The sequence below is a fragment of the Artemia franciscana genome, chromosome 2 (genome assembly GCF_032884065.1).
Source record: "Artemia franciscana chromosome 2, ASM3288406v1, whole genome shotgun sequence".
Classification (NCBI taxonomy): Eukaryota; Metazoa; Arthropoda; class Branchiopoda; order Anostraca; family Artemiidae; genus Artemia; species Artemia franciscana.
In genome coordinates, this window is record NC_088864.1 from 26883237 (window position 1) to 26901681 (window position 18445).

The following is an 18445-nucleotide window of genomic DNA, read 5'->3' on the forward strand; positions in this document are numbered from 1 at the left end:
GGATACTTTTGACCGCAAAGGTACGAGGACATTTCCTTCACAAATATCCTTGAGAAAAGTCAGATTAGCAAGCTTTGTTCCCAACTGTAGCCACTTTTGAATTTCTAAAAGATGCCAAGACCAATAAGTTACTTCCCAGACTTTAGATCGAAAGTGTACCAACCCGGTACCGAAGAACTCATTTTAGTGAGAATCTGAAAAATATTAAGGAACAGAGTAATTAATAAATTTTTTTTTTAGGTGGAGTCTTTGTTGTCCTAATTTGTGGCCTTGCATTTTCTCTTTTAATATCTGTTCTTGAATTCTGTTGGAAAACACGGCATATGGAGCCAGTTACTTATGATCCCCAATCGGTAAGCAATTGTTTTTTACCAGTAAAAACTTATTAAAACTTAATAACATATTAAAATACATATATATATATATATATATATATATATATATATATATATATATATATATATATATATATATATATATTGCTAAAACATACTTCTTGGTCTCTGATACACTACACACTTCATTTTCCTATGTCGACAAAAAGCTATTGTCTTAAATTTTGGGTAGTTTCATTCAGGATACCTAACTTTTGGAAAAACAGTATTTGAATTCTGATACAATCTAAGGAAGGATGAAACCAAGGAATTTTAAACCGATGAAAAAAAAACTTCAACTATAGTCTCGGCCCCACAGAGAAGACAGACAACTTGGTTTATGTGCTTTTTTTCCGGCCAACAATTCCTTGATCATGATTTTATTCAAAAAGATACAAGAAAAATTAAGCTATCACTAAGCACACTTTATATGATCCTTGGCTATGGCCAAAATTGAAAAAAAACGTGTGACATGTCCTCTGACATGTAAAACCCAAAACCAAACCTGTAAAATCTAACCCAAACACTTAAGCTACTCCACAAGTGTATGTTGATTAGACCTTATTGTGTTTGCAATAATTCTGGAACACGAAATAACCCCATTCCAGAGTTTTATCGCACATGAAACACAAATTTGTAGTAATAAATCACTTGCGCAGGGCCTCCAAAAAAAAATTTTATTATGGACATTTCTCAGACGTGCATTGTATAAGACGTCTATGCTGGATTAGATCAGAACCAGCTTATGGGTCTGATTTGGAGTGCTTTTTGGGGGGATTATATTCTGCTGTCAGAGCAATGGTGGAGTCGTATTAACAATTTGGAATGATGACAGTCTCGATGCTCTAGAAGATTCCTAGGTTTAGGTTAGCTTTAACTAAAGAATATCTTTCTATGACAGACCGACGCATATTTGTCGGAGTTGCTGTTAAACCGTTCAGAATTTCAGAGAAACCGTAAGCATTGGCACCAGCTCATTTAAATGGATCGTGGTAAGGGTAAGGTCAATCAGACGGAAAGGAATTCAAACATAGTGAAAAGGAGCATGAGTGGAGGTCTGCATTTAAAAACAGAAGAACTATTTTGGAGGAAGAATGAGCATATAATCGAGCCCCATTATAACTTGGCTAATCTCTAGAAACAAGAAAGGAATTCGGAATATTCAAGATGTTTTGTAGAGCAATGGAAAGAGTGCTGCAAGGCCGACTTCTATTCATGAGATGCCATTTAATTAGAGTCATTTGTAAACGCTGGGGGCCTGAAAACTGGTCTGAATTTATAAATTGGTCGAACTTCAGGCAGTGTCATAAAAAATATGACAGTAAATGTTTCTAAAAGCATCAAACAGTTAGGTGTAGTTTCTTGAATTATTTTAAATTCTTCGGATGGAAGATCTTGAAGCTGCTCTAAACTATGTGATAGAGTTTAGATGTCGTTGTATATAACGAAGATATTGTTACGAGGTGCAGTTGTTTATTATTTTGCGACCTACCATCTTGCAATATGAGATTATATTGCAGATCAAACAAAGCTAAGCGTTTTTCCTACATTTATATCATACCTTTGTCCATTTTAAATGATCAAAACGGTTCGCACCTTTTTTTGATAATTGATCAAGTTATAGCATTACCTGTAAATGGTTGACAAGGAATACGTTTTTACCTTCGATTTTACTTTAGCATTAAAAGGATCTTAATCATTTTTCATTTCCCACGAAATTGAAATTAAACCGTGATGTTATCAATATTTAATATACAGAACAAAAGCTGAAATGACATAACTCAAGCCCCTGTCTGTTGGTAAGACTCTCTGAGGTAAATTTGGTAACCCACTTAAGCAGCAGGTATATCACAAGATAAAACGCTTGTTCTAACTTTTAGGTTTTCAAGATATCTATTTTTTAAAGAAAATTGGTACTTTTGTACTATAGCACCCATATCTAAGTAGAACCTAAGTAGAACCGGTTTTTCATCTGTCTATATTAAGAGACAATTAGCTTACGCTCATTGAAAAACTAGTAGCGGGTGCCAGAATACATTGGACTTATATAATTTGAGCTATATATTTGCAAATTAGGGGGGGGGGGAGTAAAGTATTTGGACAGCGTGAAGTTAGAAAACGATTCATACTTCATAATGCGCAAAATAATCATACCTAACGCATTTTACATGCATAACCGCTATACTTTACCCCCCCCCCCATCCCTAATGTGCAAATATATAGTCCAAATTTGTTTCTAAAGTATTATATTTTCTTCTTGTTTTAGTATTTTTCATTAGGTATTTTCTTGTTTGGTATTTTTCACCTAGCTTCACTTCTTGACTGTCGGCGCTATAATACATAAGTACTGAAATTACTGTTTTCCGTAATATTTAGCTACTCCTTTATATCTTTCTCAAATAGTATGCATTTATTCTCAAATATCTCTTAAAATTTTCTCCTAGGAAGAAGCAGATTATGAATATTCAATTTGCACTGATATTGTAAATAATTGCTGCTACGCCATAGATTGTCAAGCACCATCACAGCGGCCAGTTCCTCCTAGACGGTGCTCCAAATGTACTTATATACGAAACTCTCTGGATCTTACCCATACTCTACAAAACAATGGAGACACCCGTAAGTCTCAGTTTGTGTTTTCTTTATCTTTTAGTATGAATTACCATTTTTGACGTAGCTACAAGATTGGTACTCTGCTCTTAATTTGTAACTGGATAAACAAACGAGTTTTTTCAATTGAAAGTAAGGAGCGACATTACCAACAGAAAATATTATGTATATGAAAGGGCGTGTAAAGCTCTTTAAAAACCATTCTCATACAAATTCAACGGTCCTTGTCTTTGAGCAGTCTTTCTTAAAGAATTGTGATAAAAGGCCAAAGCGTAAGACCTAGGGTTGATGAAGAAGCAGCCCCCCTTCAAATATGGAGTAAATTTTGTTCGTTTTAAGTTTTAATGTCGCTCCTTATTTTTAGTTTAGTTTTTTTAATTTAATTTCTGACCGTCTTCCAAAGCTTGCCAAGAAATCCTCTTCCCTCACTCTCCTTGATAAAGCTTTTTCGGACCCTCTTAGAGAATCTCCTCTCCATGGAAAATTCTACCATGGGAAATCACCCCTCTGCAAAACATCCCCCTCCAAAAAAAAATCCTTATGTTTTCCAAAAAATGCTCAGGGACTATTGGGGGTCATGTCATTCCCAAAATCATAGTTATTAGACCTTTCAACTACGCTGAATCAAATCAATATCTGAAAATTTTATCGAATACGTTTAAAGAAAAAGGGGCGTGTTAGGGGAGTTGGTGTCCCTCCATTCTTTTTTTCACTTGAAATGGAACTAGAACTTTTGATTCCAATTTGAACGAGCCCCCTCCCAATCTTCTAGGATAATTTGTTCGATGCGGTCACCCCTACCAAAAAAAAATAAAAAAAGTAAAAATAAAGAGTCCATGATTTTTCTTCTAGCAAAAAATACAAATTTCACGTTTTGGTAGTGGAAGCTAGAAACCTCTACAGTAGGGTTCTGTGATATGATGAATCTGGTGGTGTCATTTTCATTAAGATCTCTTTAACTTTGGGGATATTTCTTCTCTTTTTCAAAGTTCATACAAATTTTCTCAGGCTTGTCACTATTGATGGGTAGCATTAAACTTAACAAACCTTATATGAAATCAGCATAAAATCTATTGATGGCTATTTATGGGTAGCATTAAACTTAGTTAACCTTATATGAAATCAGCATAAAAATCTAATTTTTTCGATGTATCTATTTTTATCAAAACTACGTTTTTTAGAGTTTCTGTTACTACTCGGCCGAGTCGCTCCTTATCTACAGTTTGTCGCTACAAACTGTTTGATATTGGTTTCGAATGTTTGTACACGAGGTGAAACACAAGAAAAATAGGCATAAAGGTTATGACTACTTTTTTAATGATGTTGTGCAGTGGATCAGCCGAGATGAAAGATCTACCTCTCCCTTAATCAGATAAATTATATTGAAATCTAAACTTCTTGAACTTTAAAATGTTTGTGCAAAAAAATTATATAACACTCCCCCCCCCCAAAAAAAAAGAAAGAAGAAACTCGTTGCCCAACTGACTCATGCTAAAGACCTATGAACTTGTTAAATCACAATAAAAACATTCAATTTTGATTGGTAGCATTAATGGAACTCATCGTTTTTCCTGTTCCCTTAGTTATAACGACTTACTGCCCTAGCCTGAAACTAACTGCCTCTAATAGCATACAAAGAATGTAAAAGTTTCGTTTTTGAATTTATTAAAGAAAAGCCTTTAAACTAAAAGACAGAATAGACTAAAAAAGAGAAAACTAAACTAAAAAGAAAGAAAACTAAAAAAACTAAAAAGACAGAAAAAACGAAAAAGAAAGAAACTAAAAAGGAAAATTTTTCAACTAAACTCTTAAAACTCTTTCAGAAAACCGCTATTTGTTTTTCCAGCAGTGTTTCCATCTTTAGCAGATTTTTTCTATTTTCAATGAGGCTAATGTGCTAAAATATACCAAATGAACTAGAAATGGTTTTAAAAAGAGTTGTTTTAAATCGATATACTTGTGTATCAGGCAAAGTTTGAAACGTTATTCTCCAGGGCTGGAAAAATCATTAGTCGTGAATTGAGGCAAACTCAAACAATTCATAATGCTGAAATCTTATTGATTTTAAACCTACTGACTTGCCTGTAAATCAGAAGTAAATGCGACCTGTCAGCTACCAAACGTACCAGATGAGGATTAAATGCTGTTTTTGTGTTATGGAAAAGATTTTTGGTGGAGGAATGAAAATCTTTTTCGGAAAAGATAACTAATAATTTCCCTGAAAATTGAGCAAATAATTATTATTACCACAATTCACTAATGAACAATTAACATATATTGTAACTATCAGCTGTAACAATATTTAATAATCAGCTCAATTTTTCAGAACAATAAATGTTAGGATTGAAAATTCATCAGAATTATTAACATGTAGTTTCATAATTGCCTAATCAAGAAAAAAAATATACCACAGTGAGTAAAATATTCTAATCATCAATACTACAAATAATAAAAACTATTACTTGTGCTTGGTTAAAGTGGATTTGAAAATGTCTTTAGAATTAAAACTCTTGCAATTAATGTCTAACTAATCAAATATAATCCAATTTCATTATGTAACCAGACTTAAACTTAAGCTGTAACTAATTGCATATCCTATTTCAAGTGAACAGAGATAATCGTATAAAAAAATTGGATGTCATACTAAATTCTTCAAAACTGTTAATAGGATGGTGGAAAATCCTCCAAATTGTTAATATTTACTGTAATAGTCACCTAAGTTACACAAATATAGCATCCAAGTTATTATGAAATATTATTAATATTTTGAATTATTGATTATGAAGTAAACACCTAGAAACATGTTGTTTTAAAATAAATTAAAGATAGATGAAAGTGACGTTTGTAGAAGGCTGGGTTAGGTTTTAGACAAAAAAGAATAAAGCTTCAGACGTCCAGTTCAACAATTGACCCGAATTAGACTGAGCTAATCAGGAAATTGAATTTCTGGTCCCGAATTTTTTAATTCCAATCTCCAAACACATCCTTTTTTAGAATATTTACCATGCAAAGCTACAATAGATGGGGACGACAGTGACGGATAAAAACTTAATGTTTGACGAAAGGGGCTCTGACAAAACTTTGGCTTATACTTCAGTATTTTTCACCCCTCTGTTCCTGTAATTAGTACAACCTACGAACTCCTAGAGGAACGGGAACATGCCCCTTTGTCCCCTTCCCTCCTCTGGATCCTTTCCGGGTGAATCTTATGTTGGGTGCATTATTGACATGAAATCTAAAGATATATTGAATTCTGACAAGTTTTTTTTATGAATTTCAGAAAAAGGTTGACAAATATGAATTTTGCATGTTTGTATGCGAATTTCGAAATTTAAGGATAGTTTTGCAAATTTCTATTTGCAAAGCTGGATTTTGCGGATACGCAAATGCGTTGTGCTTATGTTACTTAACCTAAATTCAACACAATCACAGCTAATCACAACCTATCCAGATCTTTTTTTGTTAGGATAACTTCACTCCATTTCTTAATCAGAATTGTTCTATAGAGCCAGTTAGCGCTGTGTTTCAGGGAATTTTGCAATTTTAACTAGTTGAACAACTTGTCCTTCACTTGTCACCCAATAAAACATATTTCAAACTTTATTCCACGCATAACTTACATCTCTTATAAGTTTGCCAAATTTCGCAAATGTATTCCTATGGCTATTTTGTGCATTTTGAGTTCAGAACTGAGAAACTACATCGTGCCAGATATAAATCACTTTCCTTCTTTCTTTCTTTCTCTCTGTCTTTCTCCCTCCCTCTTTCTGTTTCTCTTTCTCTTTCTCCCTCCTTCCGGGAGAAACACAAGCTGTTCCAAAGTACAGCTCGCATCTCTTTCGAATACACAAACCAACTTAAACAATCTGCTAATTTCCTGATGTCAGAGATCTTTCCTTCTACGTAACGCGTGTTTGACGCTCTGTAGTTAAGTATTTTTTATGCAACGCAGAAATTAAGTAAATAGTTTAATTTTGTTTCTAATGAAATAATCTAATACACAATTTCTTGAATAAGTGTCTGAAGAATTCTATATATAATCTGATAAGGTATTTTAACTGGTATCTAAACCATGAAATAGACACCTGTTTGTGTTGATCCAAATGAAACGATTTAAGGTTCAAAAAAAAAATACCCTCGCGTTCAGTGTTGGACTACTTTTGTGTGTAAGTTAAATTTAACCCTTTGCTTGTCATTCGTGCATTTTTCAGTTCATAGCATAATGTCAAAAAACCAGAGGCGGTCTTAGGGGAGGGACAAAGGAGAAACTTGCCTCTGAGAAAGAAATTTTAGGGGCGCAGAATTTCAAATAAATCATCTAACGGTTATAATCATTTTTGTATTTTTTCTGATTTTATTTTAATAAAAACAAAGTAGAAGGTGCATTTACTAAATGAAATTAGTTAATAAATTGTTAATTGACTAATAAAATAAAATTAAAATTAAAAATATAAAATAATTAAACAATAACAATTAAGTTGAAATAATAATTAAAAAATATATTATTAATCAATTAATACGTTGAAAACAATTTTACTATCGAATTAAATTTGTTAAAATTTGGCTGGAAAATTTTCGAGATATAAGGGGGGGGGTACTAATCAAGACCGGGGTGCAACAAAGGCCAGAACTACCGCTGCAAAAAAAAAATCGTGTGAAAAGTTTTACAACAAAAAGTAGCTGCACATTCCCGCCACCAGATACGACACTACCTAGATAGGAATCATGCATGAAACCATCCATACTACTATCAATCCAAAGAAAACAAACCGACTCTTGTAATAATAGTGCGTTGAGGACCATAAGCTAAGACTCAATAGAATCATGACAAGAAATATTGAACCTTGACAAAACCACCTCCGATAGTGTATTACTTAAGCCTCTAAGATTATATTTATTTTTCTCTTTTATTTGAAGATTAGGTGTGTCAGCATTTGCGTACTTTTTCCTTTTGTTTCTTGTTCTAAAAATCAAATTCTTGTTTAGCTAGGAAGGCATTTACCCATGTTTTCCAATTTCAGGTCAATGGCCAGAGTGGGATGATGATGACTTTGTAGACCTTCAAGAACAAGTTACTACGAATGTTTGACTTGAATTGACTCCCATCGTACCAATGAAAGAGAATATTATCTTAGTTTACTACTATCAGACATTAAATTTGAAGACGGACATACTTGACAATATGATATGACACTTGACAGTTGAATATGCCAATGTTTTAGGGACTAGCACGGGCTTAATATCTGTTAATTCGTCCGTTTAAAAGTCCAATTGGCCAACAAATCTTTCTTATTGTAAAATATGTGTCTTATTAAACGCGGGTTTCAGTAACCATAGATTAAATAAAGCAGTTTATCATATTATGCTAAGAGTAATAGAACATCCCTTTAAGGAAGGTGAATTTCGATCTGTTTGACTGTAATTAAACTCTAAGAGGTGTGGTATTTCGATTGTTGGTATCCTCTATAAAGAAAACAATAATATATTCATTTACCATGGTGGTTAAAGAGCGGAGGATTCCGGGCGATACTGAGGATACCACTGATCACGAACGTTTTGTGTGCGGCGCAACATTTAGTTTCACTTCAGTAAAACAGTAACGCTATTTAATAACCTATCTTATTAAAAGGATACACATGATATATATGTATTATACTTGGATCCTTCGTAAATTTTGCAAATTTAATTTTTATTCTACATTCGGTCAATAATATAAGGTCTCTTTTGCCAAAAAAAACAAATCCAGCTGTCTACATAGTTCTTTCTTTCTCTTTTTTTTCTTGCTTTTACTATTGCCTTGTATTTTCCATAATATGTAAAAGATAATTTTTCCAGAAAGGAACAATTTTTTTGCACAGATGTTGGTATTTGTTTTTTGATTTTATTAATATAAGATTTTGACTTTGGTTTTCAATTTAAATTCATCTTTTAATATTTGCATTAAATTAAGACGTCTACACTAATTAGAACGAATTTTTTCGACGATAAATTCATATTTCATTAGATTACATGTTAGAAGAAAGTGAACTTAATAATTTTATTGTTGATTTACTTCTGGTTGATAATACAGGACATTTATTAAAAGGACTAATCCAAATTTTATATTTTCCTTTAAGTTTTACAGTTTTGTTCAGTTTATATGAAAATATTTTTATCAAAAAAAGGGAGCAATTTATTTTATTGTATAGAATTTTTTTCTATACACTTTTTCAATTTTTGTACATTTTTTTTCTTATTTTCTTGATTTTTTTTTTACTTATTCCATGAATCTACAATTTTGACTGCAGCTTTCAGTCTGATTTTTTCCTTCTAATTTTTACGTTAAATTATGATCAATTCTACCCTAATTACATCGAAAATCCAACGAATAGTGATTATTTTAATAAATTACGTGTTAGAGGCTTGTGGAAAGCATTTGAAGAAAAAAAATTGACAAATACTGAAGTCAACAAAATTCCTGGGGATGCTTATAACTTCACTATTGAAGGCGCTTGGGTTTCACGGATAGACAAATTAAATCCGAGTAATCTCACGTTTAAATTTTGTTCTTATAATTTTAAATTCTAATGAAAAATTAACTCTTGCATCTTATAACCGAGACGTCTCCCACTTTCTGCCACCAGGTTTAAGTGTTCCACACATTTTGCCATGCGTGGTAAAATCCCCGCAATATTTGGCATAGCTCCGCCACGCTTGGCACACGGCATCCGGTGCAAGTGATCTCTATAATTCGGCACCCCCTCGAATATAACTTAGCGGCTCAAAAGCCCATACCGTCTCTAGCCTTGCAAGCCAGCTCTTATGAGGGCTAACTGGCATTCTGTCAATTGACAGGGGTTGATTTTTAACCTTCAATTATTCATGTTCAATCATGTCAGAAATGTCAAATTGTTTAAGGTCTCAAAAATCAAGAGATACGCTCAGTAAGGTTTCTGGTTCCTTTTGGTAAAAAGTGGTATTATAAAATCGGTCCAGTGTAGAATGAAAAAGTGTATTTTGCCTTTTGAAAAAATAATATTGTGCATCAACTAGTATAAAACACACAAAACTGAAAATAAAATAAAAACAGCAGCCTCCTCTCCAAAAGTTTGTCTTGTAATAAAAATATAGATTCCCATACAATCCCTCTTACCTCTCTTTAATATTTTTTTTTGCTTTTCAACACAAAGATTCTGGTATTCTCCCCACCCCCTCCTCTCCCTCTAAAAAGTAAAAGTAATAACAAAAATTCACTTGGGGACCTATATTGCTGTTTATTTCCCTCCCCTTTTTCCTCGGATCTATATAAAACTAAGTCATTGAAATTTTACTGAAGGCAAATACTGACTTCTAACACATTTAAAGGGCTTTAATTTGTTTCCATCTTACCTATTAATTTCAAAGCAAATCATATTGATAGCAGCCATTGTTTGTTATTTCTTATCAACGCTAATAAATTTTCAGGTATAAAAATATAGGACGCTAATGCATTTAATTTCATTTCGCTTTGTCTTTCGCTAATTCTCTCCTATTATTATTATGATTTATTACAAGATCGTTGTACTATAAATGCTGGACACAACGGGAAACAAAAAGCAGAACAGAAAGAGAAAAGAAAAAAAACTGACTTCATAACAAACAAACAGAAACTGCATTTAAATAGCGGGTAGTAGCAATTCTTAAATGCATTATAATACAGGCCCTCTACCCTCAACAATGCATTACGCAGTTTGATTCCTTTTGAGGAATCGCAAAAATTCTCTTCAGGATTCTTTTGATTAATCCTCATAGTCACTTAAAAATAGTTTTGGTCTGTTTTAATGCTTGTTCCAATCATAGAGACTTAAAGCGGTGTTGCCACTGTCACAGATTTCCTGTGACTGGTCAAATTTCCTAAGCAGTCACAGGTGGACAGATTTTTTACGATCTAACAGTGAGTAGCAAGTAATTGTCAAGCATAAGGTCCACATGTTTTACTGCAATAAACTTCTACTATAAACTAGATTCTACTAAGTGATATTGCTCTCCTGAGTTTGGACTACTGAGTACTAAGTGAGTTTGGATTGTGGTGGTTGTATAAGGAAAAGGAAGAACTGATTCAAACAAACTCAGAGTCGTTTACCAAAACCTAGTCAACCTACCAAAGGAGTTTTTTTTTTTTTTTTTTTTTTTTTGATTGTTATAAATTCAACATGTGTTTCAGTAAATTTACAATTGGCTACTGCATGCAAAGGTTTTGAAACAATTTATTCACACACAGATAGGATATTTAACAACAAAATTTTAAAAAAAAGGTACTGCACTATGTGTAACAAAGTTTCGAAGCAATCATGCCTAGCGTCCCTGAAGAAGATTAGGTTATTCTGCTAAGCTTCAAAGAATTGAGCTTGGGTGATCCTTGGTGGGTTCTTTTTTTCTTTAGAAACCTGTTTTGACAAGAAAACGAGATTTAAATTAAAATTTTTAAACCAAATTAAAAATTAATTTGCCCTGGGCTCGTATTTATATGGTTTTTTATCGGACTTGGAAATTACATTCTCAAGACAGTACTCAAAGACCTCTATAAAAATGATAATAAGCTAGCAAGGAGAGATGAAAATGCCTATTATTTAAACCTGACCATTCATTTAGAAGAGACTGCTGAAATTGAGACCAATAAATAAAACAGACCTGTCAGAAACTGTCCGAACGTGGAAAAGAAAAATACTACCACTACATAAAATGTGAAAATATCGCACGAAACTATCGTCACAAATTGGCTCTGGGGCCGGGTAACTGCCACATGTATTTAACACTTATAGATTTTAGTCCATCTTCAATTTGAAACTGATGCCTGCCTGCTTGCTTGCTAGAACGGAGCTTTCCACTCGAAAGCAGAAACATGGTTTGATGAAACGAAAGCTTGACTGCATATCTTCAGAAAGTTCTCTCCGACATAGGCTCTAAAACTCCACTTCACTTCACACGCTATAGGCTCTGGCTCAAGGACAAGCAAAGCCATCCTTTTTGGCCCCAGGCAAGAGTTCTACGAAGCTTTCCAAAATAAAAAGTCATATTCATCAATACGGCCTAAGTTCCATTAAATCTGCAGAGGTTAGACCCTTACCACTTTTTATGAATAAGCTGATATTGGGGTGCTAGGAACAAAAAAACACGAAAAAAGCAAAGTGTTGCTCTCGCAACACAATTAATAGAAGCCTTTGGCACAACAGCTTATTGATAGGAAGTTGGGCTGAACAGCCTGTGTCTAGTCTTAAGTAAATAATTAAATAAGATTTATAAGTCTGATCCACTGGAGATGTTCAGATTCATGAACTTGAATGGCAATTCTAAAATCGGATATATATTAACAGAAAGTTCTACACAGCTCCAAGTATCGTATTTCTGGCCAAACAATCATTGTAGCACGCAAAAAGTCGTATATGTGTGAACCGAGAGTTAACCATATTAGCATTTAAACTCCTTCAACTTGAAGTGCTAGATGAAAGATGAGGGATAAATGTAAATCAAGAGATCTCAAAATATTTTTCCTTTATAACAATTCAGAAAGCAATTTCTCCTTTTATTTCCAAGGCAGTTTGTCATGGTGAAAGATTTTTTTCTCACTAGCTTTGTGTCTGTAGTTAGAGTTTGGGCGATAATGAAGCCTTCCTTAACTTGTTGAACGAGAATTGCTTCATTGGCAGGGGGTTAGACGAAAGTTTAGCCTCATCTTTAACTTTTGTTAACTAACAGGAACAGCTAGTTTTGGTTAGAATAAACAGTGAGAACTTCACGAGCAGAAATTTCTTACAAAATTGTTCACAGCCTTTGTGAAATTCGTACTTAACTTTGCAAATTATGATTTATGACTGCTATCTTTAACTTGCAGTTGAGGTATTCTTTCCTCTTTTTAATTTTCTGATCCTTTGGCTCATAAACTTCTGACAAAATATCACAGGTTCTGTGACACATTGAGATGAAATAAAAGCAGGCGGACTCACAGACTTCTGAAAAAAAATCTTAGGTTTTGATATACACTGACAGATGTTCCCACATGGAGACTCGACTCTCGATTCCAATGTCAGTGAAGATAAGCATTGACTATTTAATTAGATGCCGCTTGTAGTGTACAGTACAATTTACAGTTTCATTGAGAAGTAGCTGAAGAAAATTGTTGCATGTTTTCCCTACCGATAAATAGATTAAAAAATGACTGATGCAGGATTTTTCAGGGTAAAGGAATAATTTTGCACTTTCTTAGATTTTTTAGTGATAGATATAAGTCTCGTTGACGCAGTTGTATAAAATATTGTCTTGAAAGGTTTGAGATAGCCTTCATTAGGCTAGAATTTCTGGTAAGGGTAACTGCAGTATTATATAGGGATCCAGTAAGAAAATAGAGAAATGTATCATTGATTAGCTCTTTAATGTTGCAAATTATCAACCAATTAGCCTGAATTCAGCTTTTGTTGAGATACTTGAATGTATTGTCAAGTGATTCAGTTCTTGAACATTTAATCACCAACAAAATCTTGTTGCTTGAGCAGCATGAATTCCTGTCATAAAAATGAATAAAAACAAATCTATTGGAATCATATGAAATAGTTATGGATCTTATTGACCAAGAACACCTACTTGATCTGACCTTACCTTCACCATGGTTTTCAATAAGGTACTTCATAATTGGCTACTCCAAATTATCTGCTGCTAGCTTTAATTCAGCTTTGATAAACTTGCTAATGAACTTCCTTGCTAAAGATAAAGGTCAATGTTGGTATTACTGGAACAATTGTTTGGGGTCATAAAACTATTGTTAATAGATGCATTTTTACTTTTTGAACATTTTTTCTCTCCTGCAAAACTACTGCAAACTCACTGTTATAGAGTTATTATATATTTCCACATTTGGGGGGTAAAGCATAGCATATATTAAATACAGCAATGGTTAGTTTATGTGTTTATGTAGTTTATTGGGGCTTTGCCCCCACTCCCCTAATGTGCAAATATATAGCCCAAGTTTGTTTCTAAACTATTACAGATTTGCAATTTCAAATATATGAGCAACAAAAACAGAAATGATTACAATTCTATATGTATAAATACAAGAATATTTAGGCTGGAATAACTCCATGATGGTGAGTTTGTGGTAGTTTTGCAAGAGAGAAAAGATGTTCAAAAAGTCAAAATGCATCTATTAACAATAGTTTCATCACCCCAAACAATTGTTCCAGTAACACCAACATTAACCAAGATAAGCTGAAAGTCTGCCTACTCAAAATGAGTAGCTTGACAATCTACTTCAATGAGGCCAAAGTAATGAATAGAGTAACACAAAGAATTGTACAAGGCCCAATGCTCTTTCTGATGCTTAGCCAATGATGCCAAACCCTTCTGAGCTAACACAAAGAATTGCCCAAGACCCAACCCTCTTCCTGATGCTTAGCTAATGATGCCAAACTCTTCTGAGTTCAAAATCCATTATGACATGACAGGCTACATGATTGAACTCAAGACTGGCTCCTCCAATTAGTAAAACAAAACACTATATGTTGCACCTAGATCCCAGCAACCCCCTACCTACTCAATTTGCAATATCATCACTAAAATAAGAGAGCTTCTAGAGTAGAGAGGAAGTCATCAACATCACCATTGACAACAAGCTGAAGTTTCACAGCCATGTTCAGCATGTTGTTTCACATTCTTGGTCTATTAAAACAGACTATCAGTAGCAAAGAGGCAACAACATTCATAAACGTGTAGGCTATAAGGCAACTGCTAGACCTCATCTTTATTCTGGTATGTGCCTTGCTGGTCTTTCTTATTGGTAAGATCTAAGGCTCATTGAAAATTTTAAGAGGCAAACAACAAATTGCTTGAGCAGCCTAAAATCAGCTTCAGATAATGATCACCTTAAGCAACTTTGGCTACCTATTTGTCTACAGATGCATACATAGGCATGTGATATAGACTGACAAAGTTCAAGATGAAAACTTGTCCATCTTCAGCAGCAGTCATAGCTTTAGTTCAACTTTGATAAGCTAGCTAATGAACTTCCTCACTAAAGACAAGCAGAAAGTCTGCCTACTCAACATGAGCAGCCAGCCAATCTACTCCAATGAAGCCAAAGTAATGAATGGGGAACACAAAGAATTGCACAAGGCCCAACCCTCTTTCTTATACTTTGCAAATGATGCCAAACTCTTCTGAGCTCAAAATCCATCATGTTATGGACAAGCTACCTGATTGAACTCAAGACTGTCTCCTCCAATTTAGTAAAACAAAATACTATATTTTGCACCTAGATCCCAGCAATCCTTTACCTAATCAATTTGCAATCCCATCATTAAAATAAGAGAGCTTCTAGAGTAGAGAGGAAGTCATCAATGCTACCATTGACAACAAGTTACCATGTTAAAGTTTCACAGCCATGTTCAGCATGTTGTTTCACATAAAAATTCTAGTCTTGGTCTATTAAAACAGACTATCTGTAGTGACAAGACAACAGCATTCATAAAAAGGTATAAGGCTCTTGCTAGACCCCATCTTGATTTTGGTATATGACTTGCTGGTCCTTCTTATTGGCAAGTTGTAAGGGTCATTGAAAATGTTAAGAGGCAAGCAACAAATTACATGAATAGCCTAAGATCAGCTTCAGATGAAGATTACCTTAAGCAACTTTGGCTACCTATTAGTATACAGATGGCTACATAGGGATGTGATACTGACTGGCAAAGTTCAAGGTGAAAACTAGTCCATCTTAAGCAGCAGTCATAGCACCAGCCATCATTACACAAGACAACACTCAAAAAGATTGCCTAAGTTAAGCTCCCCAGCTTCAATTAAAGGATTCAGCTGCCATTTTTTTTTGGGGGGGGGGGGATAAGTCTGCCATTTTTTTTGGGGGGGGGGGATAAGTCTGGCTTTCCTCCATTTGATACAGCCTTGCTTATGGCTTTCAGTTAAATCCAACCTGTCAATTTCTATTTAATCCAAGTAGTGTCCTTAGGGAACTTGTTAGTTCAAATTAATCCCACTCACTTGGAGACCTTCATTGCATCATTCTTCTGTAGAATTTTTGAGCTCATTAGCAGGGGCACAACTTTATGAAAATAAAGAGGGGTGTAGTTTTTTTTTTTTTTTTCTAATGAAGACAAATTGCATTATTCAAAACCTTGGTGGTGGCTTCAAGCAATCTTAGGATATCTCCTTATAAAGCTCCAGAATGATGACTTGAGTTGTTTTCAAAGTTCTTTAGTGACCAGGTGCAATTGGATGATCAGTAATATCCTAGTTGGGTTTACACTCTCTGGAGGACCACACAGCATCCAGCCTTTGTTTGGAAACATTAATGAATTCAGCAATAACTGTTTCATCTGATAGTTTGTTCCAACTGTTGACAATTTGTGAGGAAAATTTTCGAGTTCAATACTCTTTGTAAGGGTGCAGCCAGATAAACTTTTAACTGAGGAATGGAGTTTGTGGTGCTTAGGCACTTTAACAATTTATTTTGAGGAAATACTTTGGTGGCATTAGCTCATTACATTCATATAGACAATGCCCAATGGTTTCATTTTTTTTTATTGGAGGATTGATTATGTGGGAATGAGGGTATGAGGTCAGTAGTTTTGGGGATTTGATAAGAGAAAGCTTGCAGGTTGAGGCCACTGAGCTTGCACATTTATTATCTAATTTAATGTATTTTTGTTTTTATTATCTAAAAGATAATTTTTTTATTTCAAGAAAACAATTTTTTGGTTTGTTATTTATCAAATGTGCCTCTGATGATCTCCATCAAGAGGTAGCCTATCTATTTGGGGTATTGGTGTCCTACTTGGCTGGTCAAAATTTTGGCATTTGTATTGTGTTTTCTTAAGCCTTGGGGATTGAGGGTTGTTTTTTTTTTTTATGAGTGTTTATGTTGATGTACAACAAACTCCCTGGTTATTGGCTCATTTTTGTCAGTTTATCATAAAATATGGATTGCCAAAGTTTTCACTCTTGTTATCCTCAATTGGTGTTGTTGGCAATGTGACAATTTTCAATATTTACAGGCAAAAACTGCTTTTTCAAAACAAGAGCATATGTTATGAACTCAAATTTAAAACTGATGCATGATTTACTTAAATTTTGATTTTTTTTTTTTACCATGAAGTTAAAACAAAAAGAAATCACAGAGTGCTTTAGACTAAAAAATAACTCATTTACGTAGCAATTAATACTTAGTTACTTGAGGGGTTGGGAAAAGAAAATAAAAAATGTTAATATTTGTTTTCCATTTTCTCAGTCTGATTTTAGCTGAAGTCTAGACAAACTGTTACACCAATTTTTTTACTGAATGTAGAAGAAAACTATGACAATTTTTGATCATACAATTGGGATCCCTAGAAGTTTTTCTTGGTTTTTATATTCATATTTGAACACACTATAAGCTCTGTGGAAAATTTGACAATTATATGATTGGATGGGCTGTGGATTGAAGAAATAGCTAAGAAATGTTATGTTTTATATATAAATTGGGCATATCAAGCAAGAACTGAGTTTTTTTTTTTCTTTTTAGGGGACTTCAACTGAGCAAGATAACAGGTTCAGTGATAAAGAGAAAAAGTTGTTAAAGCAGATGAGATTTGCAGATAATTTGGGTTACAAGGTAAGAACTATGTTAAAATTTCTAATTGTACTTTATCATGTAATTGTTATATTGCTTGTATTTATGTTTTTTAAGTATGTTACTACTTGCTTAATCTTAAAAATCACTTGTCTAGGGGTGCCAATTAGGAGAAGGCATTGTTTAATTACTACACCCCTCCCTAGATTTTGGAAAATATCATTATCAGTATTTTTGTTGAAAAAAGTCAAATAACAAAATCCTCCAACCCCTCTAAATTTTGAAAAAGTCCATTTCTGTATCTCCATTTTTAGAAATAAGGGGAAATCCTTGCCCTTCCCCCTGCATTTTTGTGAATTGGTGCCCCTGCACCTGTCTGTTTTAAGTTATTTTTGTCTTATTAAACAAACAAAGTGTTTGTACTCTGGTCATGCATTCTACAGTCACTTCATATCTGCATTCAGGTACAAATTTCTCATTGACAGCTTTGGAACTATAAGTTTATTAGGGTTTTTTTTTTTTTTTTTTTTTTTTTTTTTTTTTTTTTTTTTTTTTTTTTTTTTTGGCTATTGGAATTTTAAATTTCAAAATACATACTTCAAATGTACATATTACAATATTTCAAATTCAGGAACATATTTCAAATGTTATGGAGTAATGAAGCAGACCTATTATTATGACATGGCAAAGGTTCCTGGGAATAGGATCCTAAAATCATAATTGGCAATTCTTTGTAATTTGGGATGTTAGAATTCCTTCAAATATGAATATTTATTTTTGACACTTTCTTGGAGCTATATGTTCAAGTCATAGAGTAAAATCTTCCTGAATGTTCTGTACTGATACCCAAGTTAAAAATGAGCATTCAAAAAGAGACAAATCAATTAACTACATT

The 18445-nt window shown here is 33.6% G+C and overlaps 2 protein-coding genes across 2 annotated transcripts in view; both read left to right on the forward strand.

Annotated features, from left to right (window-relative positions):
* LOC136039408 (glutamate receptor ionotropic, kainate 2-like) overlaps window positions 1-8344 on the forward strand; it is a gene marked incomplete in the record, with an annotated part of 174727 nt that extends 166383 nt beyond the window's left edge. Inside the window, 3 exon segments of the mRNA XM_065723135.1 lie at window positions 241-353; window positions 2819-2993; window positions 8006-8344. Of these exon segments, the coding sequence (XP_065579207.1) occupies window positions 241-353; window positions 2819-2993; window positions 8006-8073 (356 nt within the window).
* A 4693-nt stretch (window positions 8345-13037) lies between these two features.
* The window catches only part of LOC136039415 (serine/arginine repetitive matrix protein 1-like), a gene marked incomplete in the record, with an annotated part of 35804 nt that continues 30396 nt past the window's right edge, over window positions 13038-18445 (forward strand). The window contains 2 exon segments of the mRNA XM_065723147.1: window positions 13038-13178; window positions 17503-17592. Coding sequence (XP_065579219.1) covers window positions 13155-13178; window positions 17503-17592 — 114 coding nt within the window.